Source organism: Sycon ciliatum, chromosome 2, assembly GCF_964019385.1.
Source record: "Sycon ciliatum chromosome 2, ocSycCili1.1, whole genome shotgun sequence".
NCBI classification, from domain to species: domain Eukaryota; kingdom Metazoa; phylum Porifera; class Calcarea; order Leucosolenida; family Sycettidae; genus Sycon; species Sycon ciliatum.
Window position 1 is genome coordinate 8,366,711 of NC_088644.1, and position 18,108 is coordinate 8,384,818.

An 18,108-nucleotide genomic window follows, 5' to 3' on the forward strand; every position below is an offset into this window, starting at 1 on the left:
ATACCTGAGGTACAGCTGCAGACATACTTCCTCCAACCGCTGTGGCATACCCTCTCTTGCCGGACAGCGAAGGCAAAGGTTGCGACATGACTAAAGCATAAAGCAAACAGGATAAAATTGATAGTGAGAAACCCGTGGAATGAGAAACACACGTGAATTCCTCCTTCAAACTGGCGATTATTCCTGGGCCTTGCTGAAGGCGTATGACGTCACCATGTGACGTCATACGTCTGGCATACCCCAGCAAACAAGTGTCAGGCAAACGGGGGGCTACAGATGTGCACTTTGGACGAAGATAGCGTACATATATAATTATGCGCCACAATCTTGGGAAGCCTGCCGTGGCTGTTAGGCAGTTTTGCAGCTGTCACAAGGAGGCTGCACTGCACAATGAAGATCAAGCGCTTGCCCATGCTCACATAATTTCATCTATTGTGCGAACTTCTTCGTATAGCCTAACCGCTATGGCCGGCTAAGCTAGGTGCCAAGAGTGTATGCCCTCTCGTTTCACGCTTCTAGTTGGGCACTGTAACATCATGAGCTTACCCGAATGATTTGAGAAAAGGTGTCGGTGCGTGCTTCGTTCTTCGACTCTTTCTTCAGGTCAGCATCAGATAAGCCATCCAGGAAGTCCACAATCCGATCCTATGTATACAAAGGCCAGAATCAAGCACAGCATGGAAAATGGATTCAGTCTCCAGCAGCAATATAAATTTCACGGACCTTCCCTAATCTGAGCAGCGGGCCAGTGCATCTCAGGTCACAACAATACAACATTTTTCGACGAGCTGCTCTGCACACACAACTCGTTTCACCAGTTCCATGCACATTCACCTGTAGTGTGCTTAGCTTACCACACATGGCATGAGAAACTCTTGAACGCACTCCTCAGTCAAGTACTCGGCGCAGTGACCAAATGGCCTACAGAGGACATGGAGCATACACAACAATGAATTCTAATATTTTTTTTAAAGCGTGATACGGCAAAGAGTAAAGTGACCAGCCAAGCGCGTGTGCGAGTGTGTGTGCGTGCGTGCACACACACACAGCCAAGCGCGTGTGTGAGTGTGTGTGCGTGCGTGCGTGCACACACACACACACACACACACACACACACTCACACACACACATTGCGCGGGCACGCGAACACACCCTCAGGCACACATGCATGTGCGCACAGAATGATTGAAGCGAGCGAGCTGTTTTCCAAACACAGTTACGCACGCATTCGCACACACACCACACACGCACGTGCACACAGCATGAATTGAATTGAAGCCAGCGAGCTGGTTTCCTAACACAGACGTGACAGAACAGAGAAAGAGAGAGAGAGAGAGAGAGAGAGAGAGAGAGAGAGAGAGAGAGAGAGAGAGAGAGAGAGAGAGAGAGAGAGAGAGAGAGAGAGAGAGAGAGAGAGAGAGAGAGAGAGAGAGAGAGAGAGAGTCATTCGTGTTGCTCTGGACATACCGTATACAGGCGGCAATGGTCGACACTGACAGGTTCTCGCCAGTCTCGCAAAGATGGTCTCGCAAGTCAATAAATCCATTCAGATTTCCAAAGTGATTGATTGAATCAATCAAATATCCCTAAACACCAAAATAGGGAAAAAGACAACACATGCATACATATATCTGTTCCTGAAGATGGGCCTTGCCCGAAAATATGGATAACTATATTTCCAATTGATTGGTGTAGCACCGAGATCGTAAAGCACGTTGTATATCAGAGTCTTGAAAAAAACACAAAAAAAAAACAAGAGCAAATGCGCCTCACGGGCAGGAAGAGATGTGAACAATATCAGAAACCAGGCACACAAGGAACACTGTAAGATTGGAATGGGTACACTGAAGAAAAGTCAATGACTGATCCATACCCGTGTCATTCTCGGGTCAGGCCTGGCATACACAACCTCAACAGTCGGCTGCAGGGAAACAAATGAACAAAATTACGGCGATAAGTACTCAATCTCCTCAACCAACCGCATGCGCGCGCCCACACACAGACACATGTCACACGTGCCGCACATGCCGCACATGCCACACACACACACACACACACGCCCCCCCACACACACACACAAGCGCACACCCGCAGACAGGCAGACAGACAGACAGACACACACACAGACATACACACACCATGCCACTAGCAGTGCAAGCCCCATGAGAACCAGCTGGACACTGTGCGTATATATCCAGTCCTACAGTTTATAAGAGATCATCCGGGCAACACTAAAGTACTGATGTGAATAGATGAAGAAGAGAAGTGCCAAGCGACACGACTGCCCATAGACTGAAGAGTAGGTGGTAGATGAAGCTGGCTATACCGGTAGTGTGTTTCAAAAGTTCAGACCTCTGGTTTCAAAAAAACGTTAGGCCAGCATCTACACATAAAATCCGCGATCGCTTTGTGCATCAAATTTCCGAAATTGGGCGTTTGTTATCCAATCGCTTAGAAATTTATATAAGAAAAATTGCGGGGGCTGCCTGAGCAATATTCCGAAGAAATTTCTCAAAAAGCTCCAACCAAATTTGAATTATTCGAAAAAGTCTCGAGGTCTATACTTTTGAAACGCACTATGGAAGGGAAACCGGGGGATTAAACACACACACAGGTGGGCATGCCGCCAACAGAAAACTGTGCAGAAGAGTATAAAATAGAGACCGACATACTGCCTTATCCAAGGGAACGGTCTCAGACGGCTTGCCATAGTTGTGTGAATGGAACCTGCAGAGAGAAGATAAACAGCGCGACGTTTATATCAAAGACGTTTACACAGTGCTGCATAATCCGAAACATTCAGCTCCTCCTGTCCGGAACACATTCTACATTCCGTTCGTCTGACCTATTTGGTCACGTAAACCAGTGCGCACATAAAGCAGTACAAGAAGCTTTGAAGAGCACACACACAACACACCGCACATACTACCCAGTACGCCAAAAGAACAATTGCAGCCCCGACTACACCAAACGGCTAACAATAGCACCAGAACTACGCAAGGAAAGATTACTCCAAACGACATGAAACTTGACACAGACGCAGACATACATGTACACGCACACACACAGACACACACACGCATACCACACACGCACACACATACGCATACGTACTTGATGTTGGGATTGAGGACCATGGCCAGGAGGTCTAATAAAATGATCCAATTATCCTTGATCTTGGCGGCACACAGCTCAACCAAATCCTTACAATTGTAGTAGATATAACGCTGTAGAACAACAAAAGATGGAGGAGGAGTCAGAGGATCAGCTAGGAGGTAGGGGAGAGTGATTTCCCAACAAAAGACGGCGGGGGAGTCAGAGGATTTACAGCTGGGAGGTAGGGGAGAGTGATTTCCCAGCACCAGTAGCAGCAGTCACACATGTACATGATAACGAGTAAATGTAACAACTAACAAGACTGGTTAAAATCTGGCTTTGGGTAATCCATTGTTCATTGCTACCAGGTCCGGCCTCATTTTCTCTGTGCTGCGCTGCCGAGTCTACAAAGGACAGAACAGTTCTGTCTGCAGCTTGAGCATGATAACAAGTATGCGCTAAACGTGCACAGTTTGTCCATCGACAAGAAACAAGTGCAGTAGCCAGTGGTCCAATGAAGCCACATACCTGAATCTCTGGCTTCCAGCCAGTGACGGCATCATCTGTGAGAATCTTGTTGAAAGAACTTGTCAAGCCGTCGCGAAAAAACCGTTGGCATGCACTACTCTTCGTGTCCAGTCCTAAGGAAACACGCCAAAAGACAAAGGACAAAGCATTTATCGTTTACAGCCAGGAGCCAAATGAGCATCCCAGTACAAAGGATGCAAATCTAAAATAGGACAACATACTAGCAGAATACGTTACAGCTATGCTGAACGCACTAAGGGGTCGTCGCAAGAGTTTTTTTGTCGTCCCTGAAATGAACATCATTCGTGGGGGGGGGGGGGGGTGCGTGCGAGCCAAAATCGCAAGTCGACCGACACCCTACATATGACATGTACATGCATGCGATTTTCGTCGTCCAGCATAGCAACCTGTGTTCGTTTCAGAGGAAGGGGGTCAGAGTACGAAATGAACAATGTTCGTTTCAGGGACGACAGAAGACTTTTGCGACGACCCCTGAACACAACATATGATCCTGGAAACGACTTGCAACTTAAAATCCACCTGCATCGGTACCTTGGAAAGCAACCAGGGGACTGTGATTTAAGGTCGGTAGTAACGTAGGGCATGTTCAGGCTGACATAAACATACAGACCAACGTGAGTGTCCTTCACATTACACAGCCTACACGGCACAGCGATGATAGCCGGGATAATGTGTGGAAGTTTTGAAACTGTGTAAGGCTCTGTTGTTTCAACCCCCGTTGAAGTTTTATCTTCATGCATGTACTAATCAAAGGACCAATTGTGCAGTGTTTGGTATGGTTGGAAATGGCGGACACAGTGAATTAACTTTCGGCAATGAGACTTTCCTGTCAGTAGAGCCCAGCTGCAGCATGACTGCTGCTAGTGGTGATCACTTTTATTTACACCAGGGAGTCTCAGCATCTAGGGAGACCGCATGACTCCACAGTACCCCAAACCATGTTTACGTCGACTCTGGATCTGGAAGTCCTATGTGATGTGATCAACGCAACTCGTGATCGCGGCCTTCCTCCCCAAAAGTGGCCAACGCCAGCCATGCCAGATTAGAGCGTGCTCTGATCACGGAGACTCAGGAGCAAAGCCCACATTGATTTACGCTCCAACGATCTGTATCATCTCCCTGGATGCTACAACTTCGCGATTTACCCATACCAGTTCACCAAGCAAGCAACAGACTAGAGTTGAGCAACATGGAAGAGGCGGAGTAGCAAAGGATGGCACATCAAACCCGACAGGCACAGCGATGCTCCAAAATATAAAACAAAATACAGCTCCAAAAACTCACAATCCTCCCAACACACTCTCCAGAACCCCATTCCAGCCCTCTGTGAAGTCTCGTCAACAGCTTTTCTACCCCATTTCCAGCAAGGTGAACGTCACGTGGGCAGAGCACCGTGACAACCTTTTCCCATCAAACGCACGCTCAGGCTTTCACAAAAAAAAGAGCAATTCGAGTCGTATTTAGGACGTGCGACGCCTTCGAGTACTAATTTTTTGACCCCGCCAGTCAAAGTTACTGGCATGTACGCCGGTACGTGCCTGATACGCGCTGAAAAATACAATACGTTGGAATTTCCACTTCGGCGAGTTTCTATGCACGACACCCCAAAAACTCCAAAAGCCAGCAGAAATACGCACAAACGCAGGGTTTCACGCATACACGCGCCAGTTGTGAACACAGCTTTAAGATCCACCAGACTGAGCTGGAACGGTACGGGACACAGTTGACATCCTCTGAATGGTGTACCTACGGTATGTTGCATGTGCATGTTGGCCGCACGAATCAAACGTGCTTTGCATTACATAAGGTGCCATCACAAAAATCTCAAGGATGTGAACTTGTTCCAGCAACCTACTTTGAGACTGCAGAGTATACTGGAGACAGCTCGAAACAATTTATAATATGAACATTCACTCAATCTGCGGACAGAACTGGTTCGTCCTTTGTGGACTCATCAGCACAGCACAGAGAACATTTATAAACTTGATAATATGCCTATTACGAAGGTTGCATCTCGCAAGCTACAGGTAAACATTTCAGAAAGTGATAAAAGAAATGACTGTGTGTTACAATACATGCTGCAGTATAATGAAATCAGTCATTATCCATCACGACGTGAACTTGAACGGAAGTATAATTATATAATTAATTATGTTCACAGAAACCTTTGAAACCATCATTTGACATCAGCATAGCAAGGAGTCAAGTAAGGCGAGTTTTGCGCCCTGCACGACTAGCTTGCAAGAAAAAAGGTTTACGACGTAAACAGAACGAAAAATTGTCAGAGAATTCCACTTTCCAACTTTCCACTCAAGAGCACCAATTTCCCTGAGCAAATTGATACCGAAAATATTCGAATTCATTAACACAATTTTGTCCTCCACACATAAAAGTACCGAGAGAGTACCACAGAGATAGATAATTTCCAACACATACCTTTCTTGGCAAGCTCGGTGGCGGCCCGCATAAGCTCCTGCAATTGAGCATCTGGCTGAACCGGGACGACCCATTTGACACGCTGCACCATTTCCTCGAGCTCCTCGAGGAGCTGCACAGGGAACGGAGGCTCTGCGTCCGCTGACTCTGACTCGTCTTCATTTGAGAGTACAACATCTTTGGCTGAGGCAGGAGACACGAGCTCTTTCGCCTCGCTTGGCGAGGGCTTCTGCTTCTCTTCATTACTTTCCTTGACAGTCATATTCAAAACTTCTCACAACTGAATGCCAATAAAGTGGCACGTTTTTCACGGAGAGGCAACTGCCGTAGGGACGGAAACATAGCACGAATCATTAAAGATAAGCTGGTCTCGAACTTCTCTTCTCTACACTTACTTAGGCACACAGCCCACCGACAGCCAAAACAATTTGACAAACCAAGTTACTACCAGTGGTATGTTCTGAAAACATACATCGAAGTAAGTTAGTTTTGCCTTCTCTGGTGGACAAGAGAGATGGTTGATTTTTTCGCAAGGGTCGCCATTTCACTGCATGCAGCTCGGCTGTGTGCACAGATTTCACAGCATGATTTCGACGTTATGCCGTCATTTTGCGTCATCGATGTCAGATTTTGATGATGTGACATCGTCATCACAGGTTTGGAAGTTTTAGGAATCAGTTTCCCTCCGATTTTGATGATCAGCCTCGCAACTGAACCGGCCGGCCGGCCGGGTCCGTGTCCGAAGAATGCAAAAATCCATCAGAATTCCGGTACGGCCACGGGGACTCCACCAACGCCTCTTGGCTCAGTCTACTCATACAAACCAACTCAAAAGTCAGACAGAAGCAAGAGTCCATAACTCATAAGGCATAACCGGGGGGTTATGGACTCTTGATGTAATGCATGCAAACTACAAAACTCAAAAGTAATCATACCAACAAGACTTGGCAAGAATATGGGGTCATATCATACATGTCATGTTTGCAAGTGTGAGTAAATAAAATTAATTTAGTTTATAGTTGATGAACATGATGAAGTGTGATGGATCGCGTGGTTGGCAACTGGTTGCAGGGATAGGGCAGTTCGGACTCATCCATGTATCGGAGTGATCTCTTGAGGCTTGAACCGATCACGACACGAGTCGTCTTGACTTGACTCATGTCTTCTTGTCTTGACTGTCTGTGTAGTGTTGTTGAGTCTTGTCCCTCTACTGCTCTAGTCTTGACTTGGGACAATGGGAGTTGAGTGTGGCGCTCGATCGTGTATGTCACTATGTGTTTGGGCTTTCCTTTTTTTCACTTGAATGAGAGTAAAAACAAGAGTCCATAAATGTATTATTTATGCACTCTTGGTAAAAACTATAAAGGTTTTGGGAGGTGCGAAAAAAATCCTACCCGTACCGGTATACCGGAAGTAGCCCGTCCCTCCACGTTTCTCAACCACTCCAGTGAGAAACTAAAATTTGGTAGCCTAGATCTGCGAGAAGGTTCCCTTACTATATTGCGAGTCTTTATTTGGCTCTCTGCTCAACAAAGAACCATGCCTTGCCCTCATTGTAGAATTGGACCATCCATCCTCAATGCTGACCTGTCCTGCCTCGCAGAGCAGTCGCAGGCATTGCTGGATAAAGGTGCAGATTACTTGCACTTGGACGTCATGGATGGGTGAGGATTCGACTAACTTACTTTAATACCTAGCATGCAGATTCGAAATAAATGAATGAAGTAACGTAAATAGTTTCATAGCTTTGCACTGTCTACTACCCATGTAATACTGATCGGTAATATACACGAACCTTATTTATACAGTGTACCTGAAAAAACCCAAAGATCTCTAAGGTGCACATTGTGTGTAGGACAGCCAACAAGAGTCTTGATCACGTGCCTCCAAGTATGCACCGGCACTAAAGTACATGACTGTATAATATGAGCATTGGTTTCAAAAACATTTTATCTACGACGCACGATTCACAAAAGCGCTTTCAGTGATACGATGCGCTACACCTGCGACAAGCTGCAACTATGGCACATGATTCACAATCATAGTGCGTTTGTTATTGCGACGTCTATATGCAGTGCATGGTACGTACGCATGATGTGCGTCAAACGGAGCACGTCACAAAAGTTGAACTTGGGTCAACTTCTGCCACAATGCGCAACGAACTGTTGCCGCATATATCTGTACGTCAGGGAGCATGTCGAACCTTCCACTCCCTGCTCAATCCACAGTGTTTTGGGGAATTCACTCATCACGTGATCTTAGACTTAGGCATGCTCCTCATGTGCTCCGTAAGTCAGTCGAGTTTTGTCTCCAATTACCGCCGGAGTTGCTACTTCTAAGTTCAAATTTGAATTACATGTACATGTGTATGAAAAAGTCTGATGGTCTTGACTTCTGACATGCGCTGTTGTGGCGTCGTACTTGGATATTCGGTGGTTTGCAGTGCTCATATCTGGAACACAATACCATGAATACTAATCATGGCATTTAGGCTATTACACTTCCAGTCACTCCATGTCATGTGGTTTGCCGCTCGGAATGGCAACTGTACAATACTAGTACAGGTGGAATCATGATAATTCGAACCCCAAAATGCTGGAAAAAACTTCTAATTATCCAGACATTCTAATTGTCCAAACATGTACCCACAACCCAATATGTATGTCAGAAAGCCAATTCATGGCTTGTGTTCGCTAGCACCAGCGCAGGCTTGTCTTTCTCGTAACACCTGAAGTGACATAGCCTTTGCGCGTATCTGTGACCGTGTGCACGCTCCGTTCACATTGCTGTTGATTTTGATTGTCCCCATAGGCACTTTGTACCCAACATCACGTTTGGCGCACCATTGGTGAAGTGCCTTCGCAAGCGCATACCCGATGCATTCTTCGGTGAGTTCAACACTGAGTTGTACTGAGATCGGATTTATGGTGCAATTGCAGCGTTATCAGAGTCCATTTGTTTGTTTTTATGACGGATGGACAGTGTAAATTTGACAGACGTGTTGCTGCAGTAGTAGTGCATTTGGGCACTTCCGTACAACACTGTGTGCAGGTTTGATGCAGCAGTAGGTCACTTTCCTAACATGTGTGGCTGTTGCTGCTGTTGCTGCTACTGTTCAGACTTGCACATGATGGTGGCCGAGCCAGAGAAAGTAAGGCAGGTTCAATAGTGTACCACCTCTTGGTGGGTTAGTTAGACTCCTGCATTGCCATTGTACTAAGGTGCACTAGATAGAAAAATGTTTGTAGAATCAGGATCCTATTCGGATGAGTACTAGTAGGCGACTGGTCCCTGTTCGTGCAGGCAACACTGCTTGCTTCCTGCGTATGAAGTTTCATGACCTCCTGACACCACCTACGCATGGTCACTGCACGTCTTGTAAAGGACTGACCAGGTACTTCGAAGTATCATTTTTTTTGTTTTTTTTGTTTTCAAATTGCTATGCTGAGTGAGGTGTGCTCTTTGGGTGTTTCTCTGTTTGTTTGTTTTCTCGTCCTCTCTCTTTATCTGTCTCTCTCTCTATCTATCTATCTATCCCTATCTACCTCTCTCTCTCTCTCTCTCTCTCTCTCTCTCTCTCTCTCCCTCATATCGTAAAAGTGGGTGGACGACATGGCAGATGCTGGAGCGAACATGTATACGTTTCACCTGGAAGCAGCAAGTATGTTGCATATAATGATACTATGTTGGATGGATTCTGTTGTGCACTTTATGTATTCATTTACATTACAAAGGGAAGTAGGGGAAGTGCGCACCCACGGGATTTAGATGTCGAATGGATTTGGACATGTTTGGGGTACAAGCACTTTGATCTGTCTTATTAAATTCTGGACTGTAGACAATGTTGTACTTTTTGAAAAAAATATGCGTGAAGAAGAATCTTATAACTCTCCTTAAAGGGGAAGTTAAGGCAAAAATTAAAATATCACCAGTTGTAGTCTTCGGGGTGCTGAGTCGAATGGTCTTGGTCCGAGAACGCTGAGACGCTCCCTTCCTACTTTAATCCCAATCGAACTCGCGCACTTCCACCGAAACTGGGTGACTGCGCCCTACTAGATGGGAATTTGTATGCAAAATGTCACTAAAAGCGCCATTTCGTTCTTATAAAAGCACGGATGACCGCGATTGGCCCATATGTTGTACTCTTTTGGACGCTGAGTCGACTGGTTTTGGTCCGAAAAGGCTGCGATGCAGCGTTCCTCCTTTATTCCCAATCGAACATGGTTGAACAAGCAGTCACGTGCTCCTGGGTGCCCAAATCACCTGGTCACCACGCCAGCAGGCGACAACTTTCACACCAAGGTTCAACTCGAGTGACAGGACTGCACCCAAAAAAGGTCAAACAGGCTAGTAAGTTGTACCCTGCAGGCACGGCGACCAGGTGACTGGCGTACGCAGGAGCACGTGACCGCTTGTTCAACCATGTTCGATTGGGAATAAAGGAGGAACGCTGCATCGCAGCCTTTTCGGACCAAAACCAATCGACTCAGCGTCCAAAAGACTACAACATATGGGCCAATCGCGGTCATCCATGCTTTTTATAAGAACGAAATGGCGCTTTTAGTGACATTTTGCATACAAATCCCCATCTAGTAGTAGGGCGCAGTCACCCAGTTTCGGTGGAAGTGCGCGAGTTCGATTGGGATTCAAGTAGGAAGGGAGCGTCTCAGCTTCCTCGGACCACGACCATTCGACTCAGCACCCTGAATACTACAACTGGTGAAATTTTAATTTTTGCCTTAACTTCCCCTTTAATCGACAGCTACAGCATGCGAGATTCGGACCAATGTGCACTTGCACTGCTGTAAGGCAACTCGGCAGTGACATCGTGAATGCCTACATGAGGTCAGCGATATCGGCTCAAGGTGCTAAAAAATACACGTCGGTTCAACTTACAGCTGTGCTTAGGATATGGATACTGTATACCTGAACACCTCTATTTTCTTGTTGTGTGCACGCATGCGCTAACAGAGGATCCCAGAGCCCTCATTGATCAAATCAGAAAGGCAAAGATGCAGGTAAGCCATGCGGTCTACGACCAACTGCACTCACACTAAATTGAGTGTTTGCTGAGCTTCAGATGTACTGAAGCTATCCGCCTTCATGCCCTGCTTGCCGTGTTTCTCGCAGTTGGAGGACGCTGGTGTTTGAGCCGATTTAAAAATGCTTTTGTTCGCTGGACCTCATTGCGTTCGGTTCGCCCACTCGCTCTAAGCTCCACTGATGAGACCAAAGAAGGTCGAATGAGCTAGGTGTCCAGGAATTGAGCTTCACATTTATTCATTTATTCCACATCCCATAGCATGTTACTGTCTTCCAAACTTCACTGCTTGTACGGTCTTCAACAGCTGTGTGATACGGTTACACGTTCCAAGGCGGCATTCAGCTTCTTTTCTTTTTCTTTACTTGACTGTGTGAGCAATTATTCAATGTAGTCTTTATGATCTACTTCTGAAGTATTGTTTTTCTGCATGTGGTGTTCTTCTTCCAGGTCGGCATTGCGATAAAGCCTAACACACCTGTTGAAGATGTCCTGGAGCTGGCTGAGCTGGCTGACATGGTGCTTGTAATGACAGTCGAGCCAGGGTTTGGCGGTCAATCCTTCATGGAGCACATGATGCCCAAGGTGATGACTCTCACTCACATTGTCCCTGTTTAGCAAGTTCTTCTCTCGGTCGCCTGTGCGTGTGTGTGTGTGTGCATGTCTGTGCACGTGCGTGTGCGCGTGTGTGTGTGTGTGTGTGTGTGTGTGTGTGTGTGTGTGTGTGTGTGTGTGTGTGTGTGTGATCCATCTCCGGACTATGGCTATGTGGGTCCTGAGAGTGTTTCTCAATGCGTACATGTTTGCTGTTTGGAGCCCTAAAAAGCCACCACTGAGAGTAGATCTAATCTAGGAAGTTAGAATACACTATACTACTAGCCAGTCAAATACAGCAGATGTGAAAGAACTCTTTCATTGCCAGTGCGATGTGTTTCTATGTATTGAACCGTTTGTGTTCATATCTGCTGTTGTCCTCAGGTTGAGAAAATCCGTGCCCGCTATCCTGAGAAGCTCATAGAAGTTGATGGTGGCGTTGGTCTCAAAACAATTGGCCACTGTGCAAAGGTGAGCCATGCATCATGAGAAGCAAGCTTCAGGCGTTCAAATCGAAGCTCCTTCTCTATGCTCGTGTACAAGTGCAGGTGGCTGTTTGTGCTGCTATAATATATTATGTATTTGAGCACTCTCAGTAGGCTGCTCTAGTGCTACTGCATCGCGCAATGCCCGCTACTTTTTGTAGTTTGAGCACTCTGGCGCTAGAGCGACGAGCTAGCTTAATGTCTGTGGTGCCTCCTTTGCACCATGGCTGGTAGCTCGACCTATTTAGCTCGTAGCTGTACTGATGAGGCCTTTATGGCCGAAACAGCTTGCTGTCTACAGCATTGGGTATTATGTATTTGTCCATAATATGTTACTTGCGTATACTGTATGTGTCTTGATAGCCATGTACCGGACAATAGAGATCTGAGTGTGGTATGTGTCTGTAGGATTTAGGGTCTATCTTCGTTTTCTGTGTGTACGTACGTATACAGGCTGGTGCCAACATGATAGTCAGTGGCACAGCGGTTGTGCGCAGCGATGACCCGAAAAGCGTGATGGATGAAATGCGTTCCATGGTCAATCAAGCGCGAGATAGCTGGCCGCAACCATGATGTCCTGCTGCTGGCCTCTCTCTCTCTCTCTCTCTCTCTCTCTCTCTCTCTCTCTCTCTCTCTCTCTCTCTCTCTCTCTCTCTCTCTCTCTCTCTCTCTCTCTCTCTCTCTCTCTCTCCCTCTCTCTTTGCCACTGTGCTCACTTCAATCCAAGTCCTCTGAAGTAAACTACAAATGTTCTCTTTGGAAAGAAGGTACCCGTAGGACTTCCGCTAGTATTCATACTACTAATCGTTGCCATCACTGAGCAGAGTGTTACTGGTAGGTATACAATTTTTTAAATGCCAGTTTCTAATTGCAAAACTCATGAAACAGTAGTATTCACTGCATTCCCATCCGCTTCATTTGCTCTTGCTGTCTTGCTAGCACTGCAACCCCGGTAGCAATACGTTTCTGCCCATGGCCGCCCACTAGTAATATCAACAGTAGCATTTTACTTCTTTCTGGAAGACCTTTTTTGGTTCGCTTGCTGTTTGTTTGTAGAGCCATGTTCAGGATTTTGCGACAATACCTGAACATAATCATAGATCGGGGCATCATGCAAGCCACCCCTGGTCCATGCCTCTGTATTTTGCTGCTAACACACAGTCTTATTTCTAGGCCGACCAATTTCGCCAAATGTTAACTGTTGTGTGCGATGTGTCATGCTATAAACACATAATGTGCTGCGTGTGCATGGTGGGCGCAGAGTAGCATACCTGGTAGTTTGTTCAACCTGAGGTGTGTGACTCCCTGGTTCAATTGAGTTGCAGATGTGCCTGAGCCTCTACTTGTACGTACTGCATGGTGTCCAGGGAACTCGAGTGAAGCAGCATTGTCCACACCTCCATATTTCAAAGGCCATACAGTTATGTACATCAGTGTTACCCCGGTTTGTGTGGATATCATAATCATACATGCACAAACAGAGCTGTATGTTGTGAATCTATGTAGAATGACGAGTTCTAGATCACAACATTGCGCACATAGTATCCGAGTATTGTTGTGCCTTCTGCTTGTCCATGCATGGGAACATATCCCACATTACTGCCAAGCTGTGAAGTAAATCATACCATGTACACTGTGGCACACTTCGATTTTTGACTGATCTGTACAAAATACAGTTCCGTCAATCCAACCAAAACCTATTATTATTTTTTAAACGAAAAGTTATTTTTCAGACCCACCCACGTGCCACGGCTACCTTTCTGCAAGCAAAGCGAACTAACTAACTTCAGCAAATGATTGAAACCGATATTCAGCACTCAGTACAAGCAGTGGTACCCAGCAGGGAGCCCTACGCATACCAGCAAGAGTGTTTATGCACTCTTGATACCAGGTATGTGTAGGGTTCCCTGGCACCTGCATTCTCCATGTGAATTCCATAAATTGTTTCGAAACCTAAACCCACCCACCCCCAAACAAAAACTTTTCATTTGAACAATTGGTAACCTTGGACAGCTCCTTTGATAGTACATATGGTATGCAATGTACATTAGAGAACGGCGTTTTCGTATCTTTCGGCAATATTCCGCGGCATTTCCTAAAATCTGCACGGCTAAATTCTGCGTCCGTGGAATCAACGGTGGGGGTAGAACATTGAAAATGAACCGAGCACCACAACCACAAGTTGCACAGCACACTGAGTAACATAGCGGTCTTAGCTGGAGAATGACAAATCAACTCGAGAGTACAATTCTCACATGATACATTCAGTCAGCAAATAGCTTTCGCAACCCTAGGCTATGGCCAGCATTGCAACCACTAGCAGATCTGCACCGGCAATTCTCAGCACAACACAACCAGACACACAGCACCAATTATCAGTGGATTACTGTAAGAGCTTGAATCCATCGCTGATGAAAACGTATCAGAATGAATTGCATAATGGAATACTCAACAGTTCTACTACGTTCGGTCAAAGTGACTATCGCGTAGAACAAAAAGGAAGGAAACAAGAAGAAGAAAGTGACGGGAGAAAGCTAAGACACGCCTGAGAAAGATGAAGAATCAAACTGAAATGTTGTCAAATTATGCAATGGAGAAAGTGCACAAAGGCGGGCACACAAGGCAAAGACAACACCTATGTACTGTGCACATGATCAAATCAAAACTTAGCAATTTTCGTTAATACGTTTAGCCAACTAACTTCCAACACAGCAGTTGGCAAAATGAGTCATTTTATGCATTCGAATACAATCACACAATGATGTACAGGGACGACAGCCAAGCAGTTTCTTGTGACAAGGGAGATGCAACCGAACTGTTGCGAAGCGAAATAACATACGGAATGAGCACTAAGCTTACAATACCAGGCACTTAGACTTCTTCTTCTTCTTGACCTGCAAAGCCGCTCTTGTTGCTGTTTCAAACACTTCTCGTACACCCTCTTTGCTCTTGGCTGAGCATTCCAAATACGCGAAAGCGCCGATTTTCTCGGACATTGATCGTCCCTCCTCGGGCTTGACGGGTTCCTGCTTCATCTTAGCCAGCTCCTTCTTGGTCGCCTCGTCATTACGAAGATCCTTCTTGTTACCAACAAGAATGATCGGTACATTAGGGCAGAAATGTTTGACCTCGGGCGTCCATTTCTCGGGGATGTTTTCCAAACTGTCGGGACTATCGACGGAGAAGCACATAAGAATAACGTCGGTGTCAGGGTAGGACAGGGGTCGTAGACGATCGTAATCTTCCTGACCAGCTGTATCCCACAAGGCAAGTTCTACACTCTTTCCTTCAACTTCGATATCGGCAACATAGTTTTCAAACACAGTTGGGACGTATACTTCAGGGAACTGATCCTTGGAGAAGACGATCAACAAGCATGTTTTTCCACACGCTCCATCACCGACAATTACGAGCTTCTTACGGATAGACGTCATCTGTACCAAAATACCAAAGGACAAGAGGGGAAAACATCAGCATGCAGGGACACACACAAGGTTTTTCTGGAGATGCAGGTCAGAATGGGAAACATCAAAGCGCAAGAGGACAAACTTTGGCACATAGCACAGCAAGCCAGGCAACAATGAGGGGACGGTGCTTACCTTCCTAAGTGAAGGCGATGTTCGAAAGCTCCAATCTATCCAATGGTCAAAATCAGCTACTCTAAGAGACTATAAGGTGGACATTCAAAGGACAGGTTCGCGGAGCAAAAGAAGAGGCCGCGAGAAAAGACAGCAACGCCAACGCCAAGACTGAAGTCTAGAGTGAAGACTGAACGCAAGGCTTGTACGCACTGGGGTTGGAAGATCAACGAAGCCATCTTGATCTGACGTCACCAGGTAACTGGTATAAAAGGCTCGTGCCGCTCGTTTCAAAAAGGCATATGCGCGTCATGCATGCAGCCTTGCAGGGTTGTGGATTGTGGAGAGCTCCACTCGAGAAGAAAATGCTAAGCATGAAAGTAACGTTAGTTCGTTGTGACTGTATTCACGCATATGCATCTCGGTACTCTAGACTAGAGTCTAGTGAGGCAGACTGCGCTGATGATGGCTCGGATCTGAAAGTGAGTGGGATCATGAAGTAACAATAGTTGAAGGTTACGATGGCGAGGCGGATGGCATGATGTACCTGTACTGCACCTCCTCAGCACAAAATCTGTTTGATATTCGTATGCTTGCAGTGAAGAAATTGTTTGGCTTGCTTTTCAGCCTTCGCTGATCGTGTCTACAAATATAGACAGCAGCTACACTACGCTGGTAATCATGGTAATGGATAAGTACAGTCATAATTATATGTAGCCCGTGACTTTATTTTTGTTGTGTACAATACTACATGTAGCTGAAAGAATATACTTGTAGATGTATATGTACCGGTAAAGAGTGTTATCAAGAGTCCCATATACTCAAAAATCAATCGATCAATCTTGGTGTTACCAGTAGCAATGACGTGTTTCAAGAGCCTCGGTAAATGTCCGGTGTCCTGGTGACCAAAATAGAAGGTTATCTACTTTAGTACAAAGATTGATGTGACATAATACCGGTGCATGTACTATTAAATACATGTATCAAGACAAACAGTTTTTTTATGGACTCTTGCTTACATTTAGCAAGAGTACATAAAAACCAGAGTGTGCAGCTCGAATGGGTTGCTGTCACGGCGAAATTCCGTGATTACATCATTTTAGTGATGTAGTGCGTTCAAGCAGGTCTCTTTCTGCACAACTGCAGCTCAGTTGTACGCACTACGCCATTTCCCGCCTCAGATCTGCACCAAAATGATGTAATCACGGAATTCCGCCGTGACAGACACCCATAGCAGAGAAGGCCCCAAGCTGTACACTCTGGTTTTCATGTACTCTTGTTAGGGGTCGTCCGTATTTTTCGAAAAATTAAAAATCCGTCCTCAGGCAGAAAGGGGGTGGGTGGTCAAGAGCGCTGGCGGAATTTAATTTTTTGATTTTTCGTACTTCAAGTACTTTTTTTTTTCTTTCTTTTTTCGTCAGTGACTTTCATACACTTGTTGCACTGACATGTAGTGCACTGTAGACGTAGTGTGGGATCGCAAACACCAGTATGATATACCGGTACATGACTCTTTTGTAGTTGTAGGACTTGCATGGCCGTCGGTAGATCTACTCACTTTACTTAGCTACTAGTACTTGACATACATGTAGGTGCAATCAGTGAACATGGGGTCAGGAGTTCTTTTTTTCGAGCTGGGCATCGGTAAAAATCAAAACATTAATGGAAAAAATGGGGGGTGGGTGGGTGGGTCAGAGACAATTTTGAACGAGGACGGATTTTTTAATTTTTCGATAATTACGGACGACCCCTTAGTAATAATGAGGGAGTTGTAAAATGTGTGTGAGCAATTCTGCAATTCAAACCGTCCACCTACATTGTACCTGTAGATGTGCCTCTAATTTCATGTTCCGTAATTTTGTTGTTTCTTGCACAAAAAGGGTCCCTGCATGCAGTGCAGGCCTACGTACATAGTGAGCAATGTTTCTGCATTTTCAATTTTTCAGATTTTATAATTTTTGGTATTACAGAGTACTAAGACTCGGTGCTGAAAGGCGGGCCCATGCCCCTACATGGCCCCCGAAAAAATAAAAAAGACCACAGTTTGTAGTACATGATTTTATCAAGAGTAATAAGCTCCCAAGAGTGTGCGACTCCGAATAACCTTTCTATTGGGTACGCTGACGACGAAAACTCACATCACGTGCTGTAGTGTTTTCGTTGTATGTTCCCAGCCCGCTTTGCAACCAATCAAGTTGAGAAATGGCACTCCCTGGCAGAAACCCACTCAGCTTATGCGAGTTATCAGCATGATCTTGGCAGATGCCGTTAAGTCTTGTATAAAAGCTGCACTTGAATAGAAGCCGCAATTTTGGGCCCATCAAATCAC

The 18,108-nt window shown here is 45.7% G+C and overlaps 3 protein-coding genes across 5 annotated transcripts in view; 1 reads left to right on the plus strand and 2 right to left on the minus strand.

The window, feature by feature from the left end:
• Positions 1-6,598, minus strand: part of LOC135808521 (probable ubiquitin carboxyl-terminal hydrolase FAF-X) — a 56,295-nt gene extending 49,697 nt beyond the window's left edge. For 2 of the 3 annotated variants that reach the window (XM_065321718.1, XM_065321717.1), the window contains exons 1-9: positions 6,082-6,598; positions 3,625-3,737; positions 3,115-3,227; positions 2,673-2,727; positions 1,874-1,921; positions 1,468-1,586; positions 855-921; positions 547-645; positions 5-90 (exon numbers count right to left, since the gene is read on the minus strand). In XM_065321718.1, the coding sequence (XP_065177790.1) occupies positions 5-90; positions 547-645; positions 855-921; positions 1,468-1,586; positions 1,874-1,921; positions 2,673-2,727; positions 3,115-3,227; positions 3,625-3,737; positions 6,082-6,343 (962 nt within the window). In that variant the 5' untranslated portion in view covers positions 6,344-6,598. The remainder of the gene's footprint in view (positions 1-4; positions 91-546; positions 646-854; positions 922-1,467; positions 1,587-1,873; positions 1,922-2,672; positions 2,728-3,114; positions 3,228-3,624; positions 3,738-6,081) is intronic. The other variant, XM_065321719.1, reaches the window with a different exon arrangement.
• Positions 6,599-7,454: 856 nt separating this feature from the next.
• LOC135808522 (ribulose-phosphate 3-epimerase-like) lies at positions 7,455-13,399 on the plus strand. The gene is made up of 8 exons (XM_065321720.1): positions 7,455-7,745; positions 8,893-8,969; positions 9,201-9,232; positions 9,682-9,742; positions 11,053-11,099; positions 11,573-11,707; positions 12,101-12,187; positions 12,655-13,399. The coding sequence occupies exons 1-8, from the start codon at positions 7,621-7,623 to the stop codon at positions 12,772-12,774; spliced, it is 684 nt and encodes a 227-aa protein (XP_065177792.1). The 5' UTR covers positions 7,455-7,620; the 3' UTR covers positions 12,775-13,399.
• Positions 13,400-14,573: 1,174 nt separating this feature from the next.
• LOC135808523 (ras-like GTP-binding protein Rho1) lies at positions 14,574-15,961 on the minus strand. The gene is made up of 2 exons (XM_065321721.1): positions 15,801-15,961; positions 14,574-15,635 (listed from the first exon to the last, which is right to left on the minus strand). The coding sequence occupies exon 2, from the start codon at positions 15,633-15,635 to the stop codon at positions 15,057-15,059; it is 579 nt and encodes a 192-aa protein (XP_065177793.1). The 5' UTR covers positions 15,801-15,961; the 3' UTR covers positions 14,574-15,056.
• Between the last annotated feature and the right edge of the window lie 2,147 nt (positions 15,962-18,108).

What these genes read in the sequence shown, in the direction of transcription:
- LOC135808522 (XM_065321720.1), top strand. Translation starts at nt 7,621, where the DNA reads ATGCCTTGCCCTCATTGTAGAATTGGACCATCCATCCTCAATGCTGAC. An exon ending in TCAGAAAGGCAAAGATGCAG is followed by an intron (nt 11,100 to 11,572) that starts GTAAGCCATGCG and finishes TTCTTCTTCCAG; the next exon opens with GTCGGCATTGCGATAAAGCC. An exon ending in TGGAGCACATGATGCCCAAG is followed by an intron (nt 11,708 to 12,100) that starts GTGATGACTCTC and finishes TGTTGTCCTCAG; the next exon opens with GTTGAGAAAATCCGTGCCCG.
- LOC135808523 (XM_065321721.1), bottom strand. Translation starts at nt 15,635, where the DNA reads ATGACGTCTATCCGTAAGAAGCTCGTAATTGTCGGTGATGGAGCGTGT.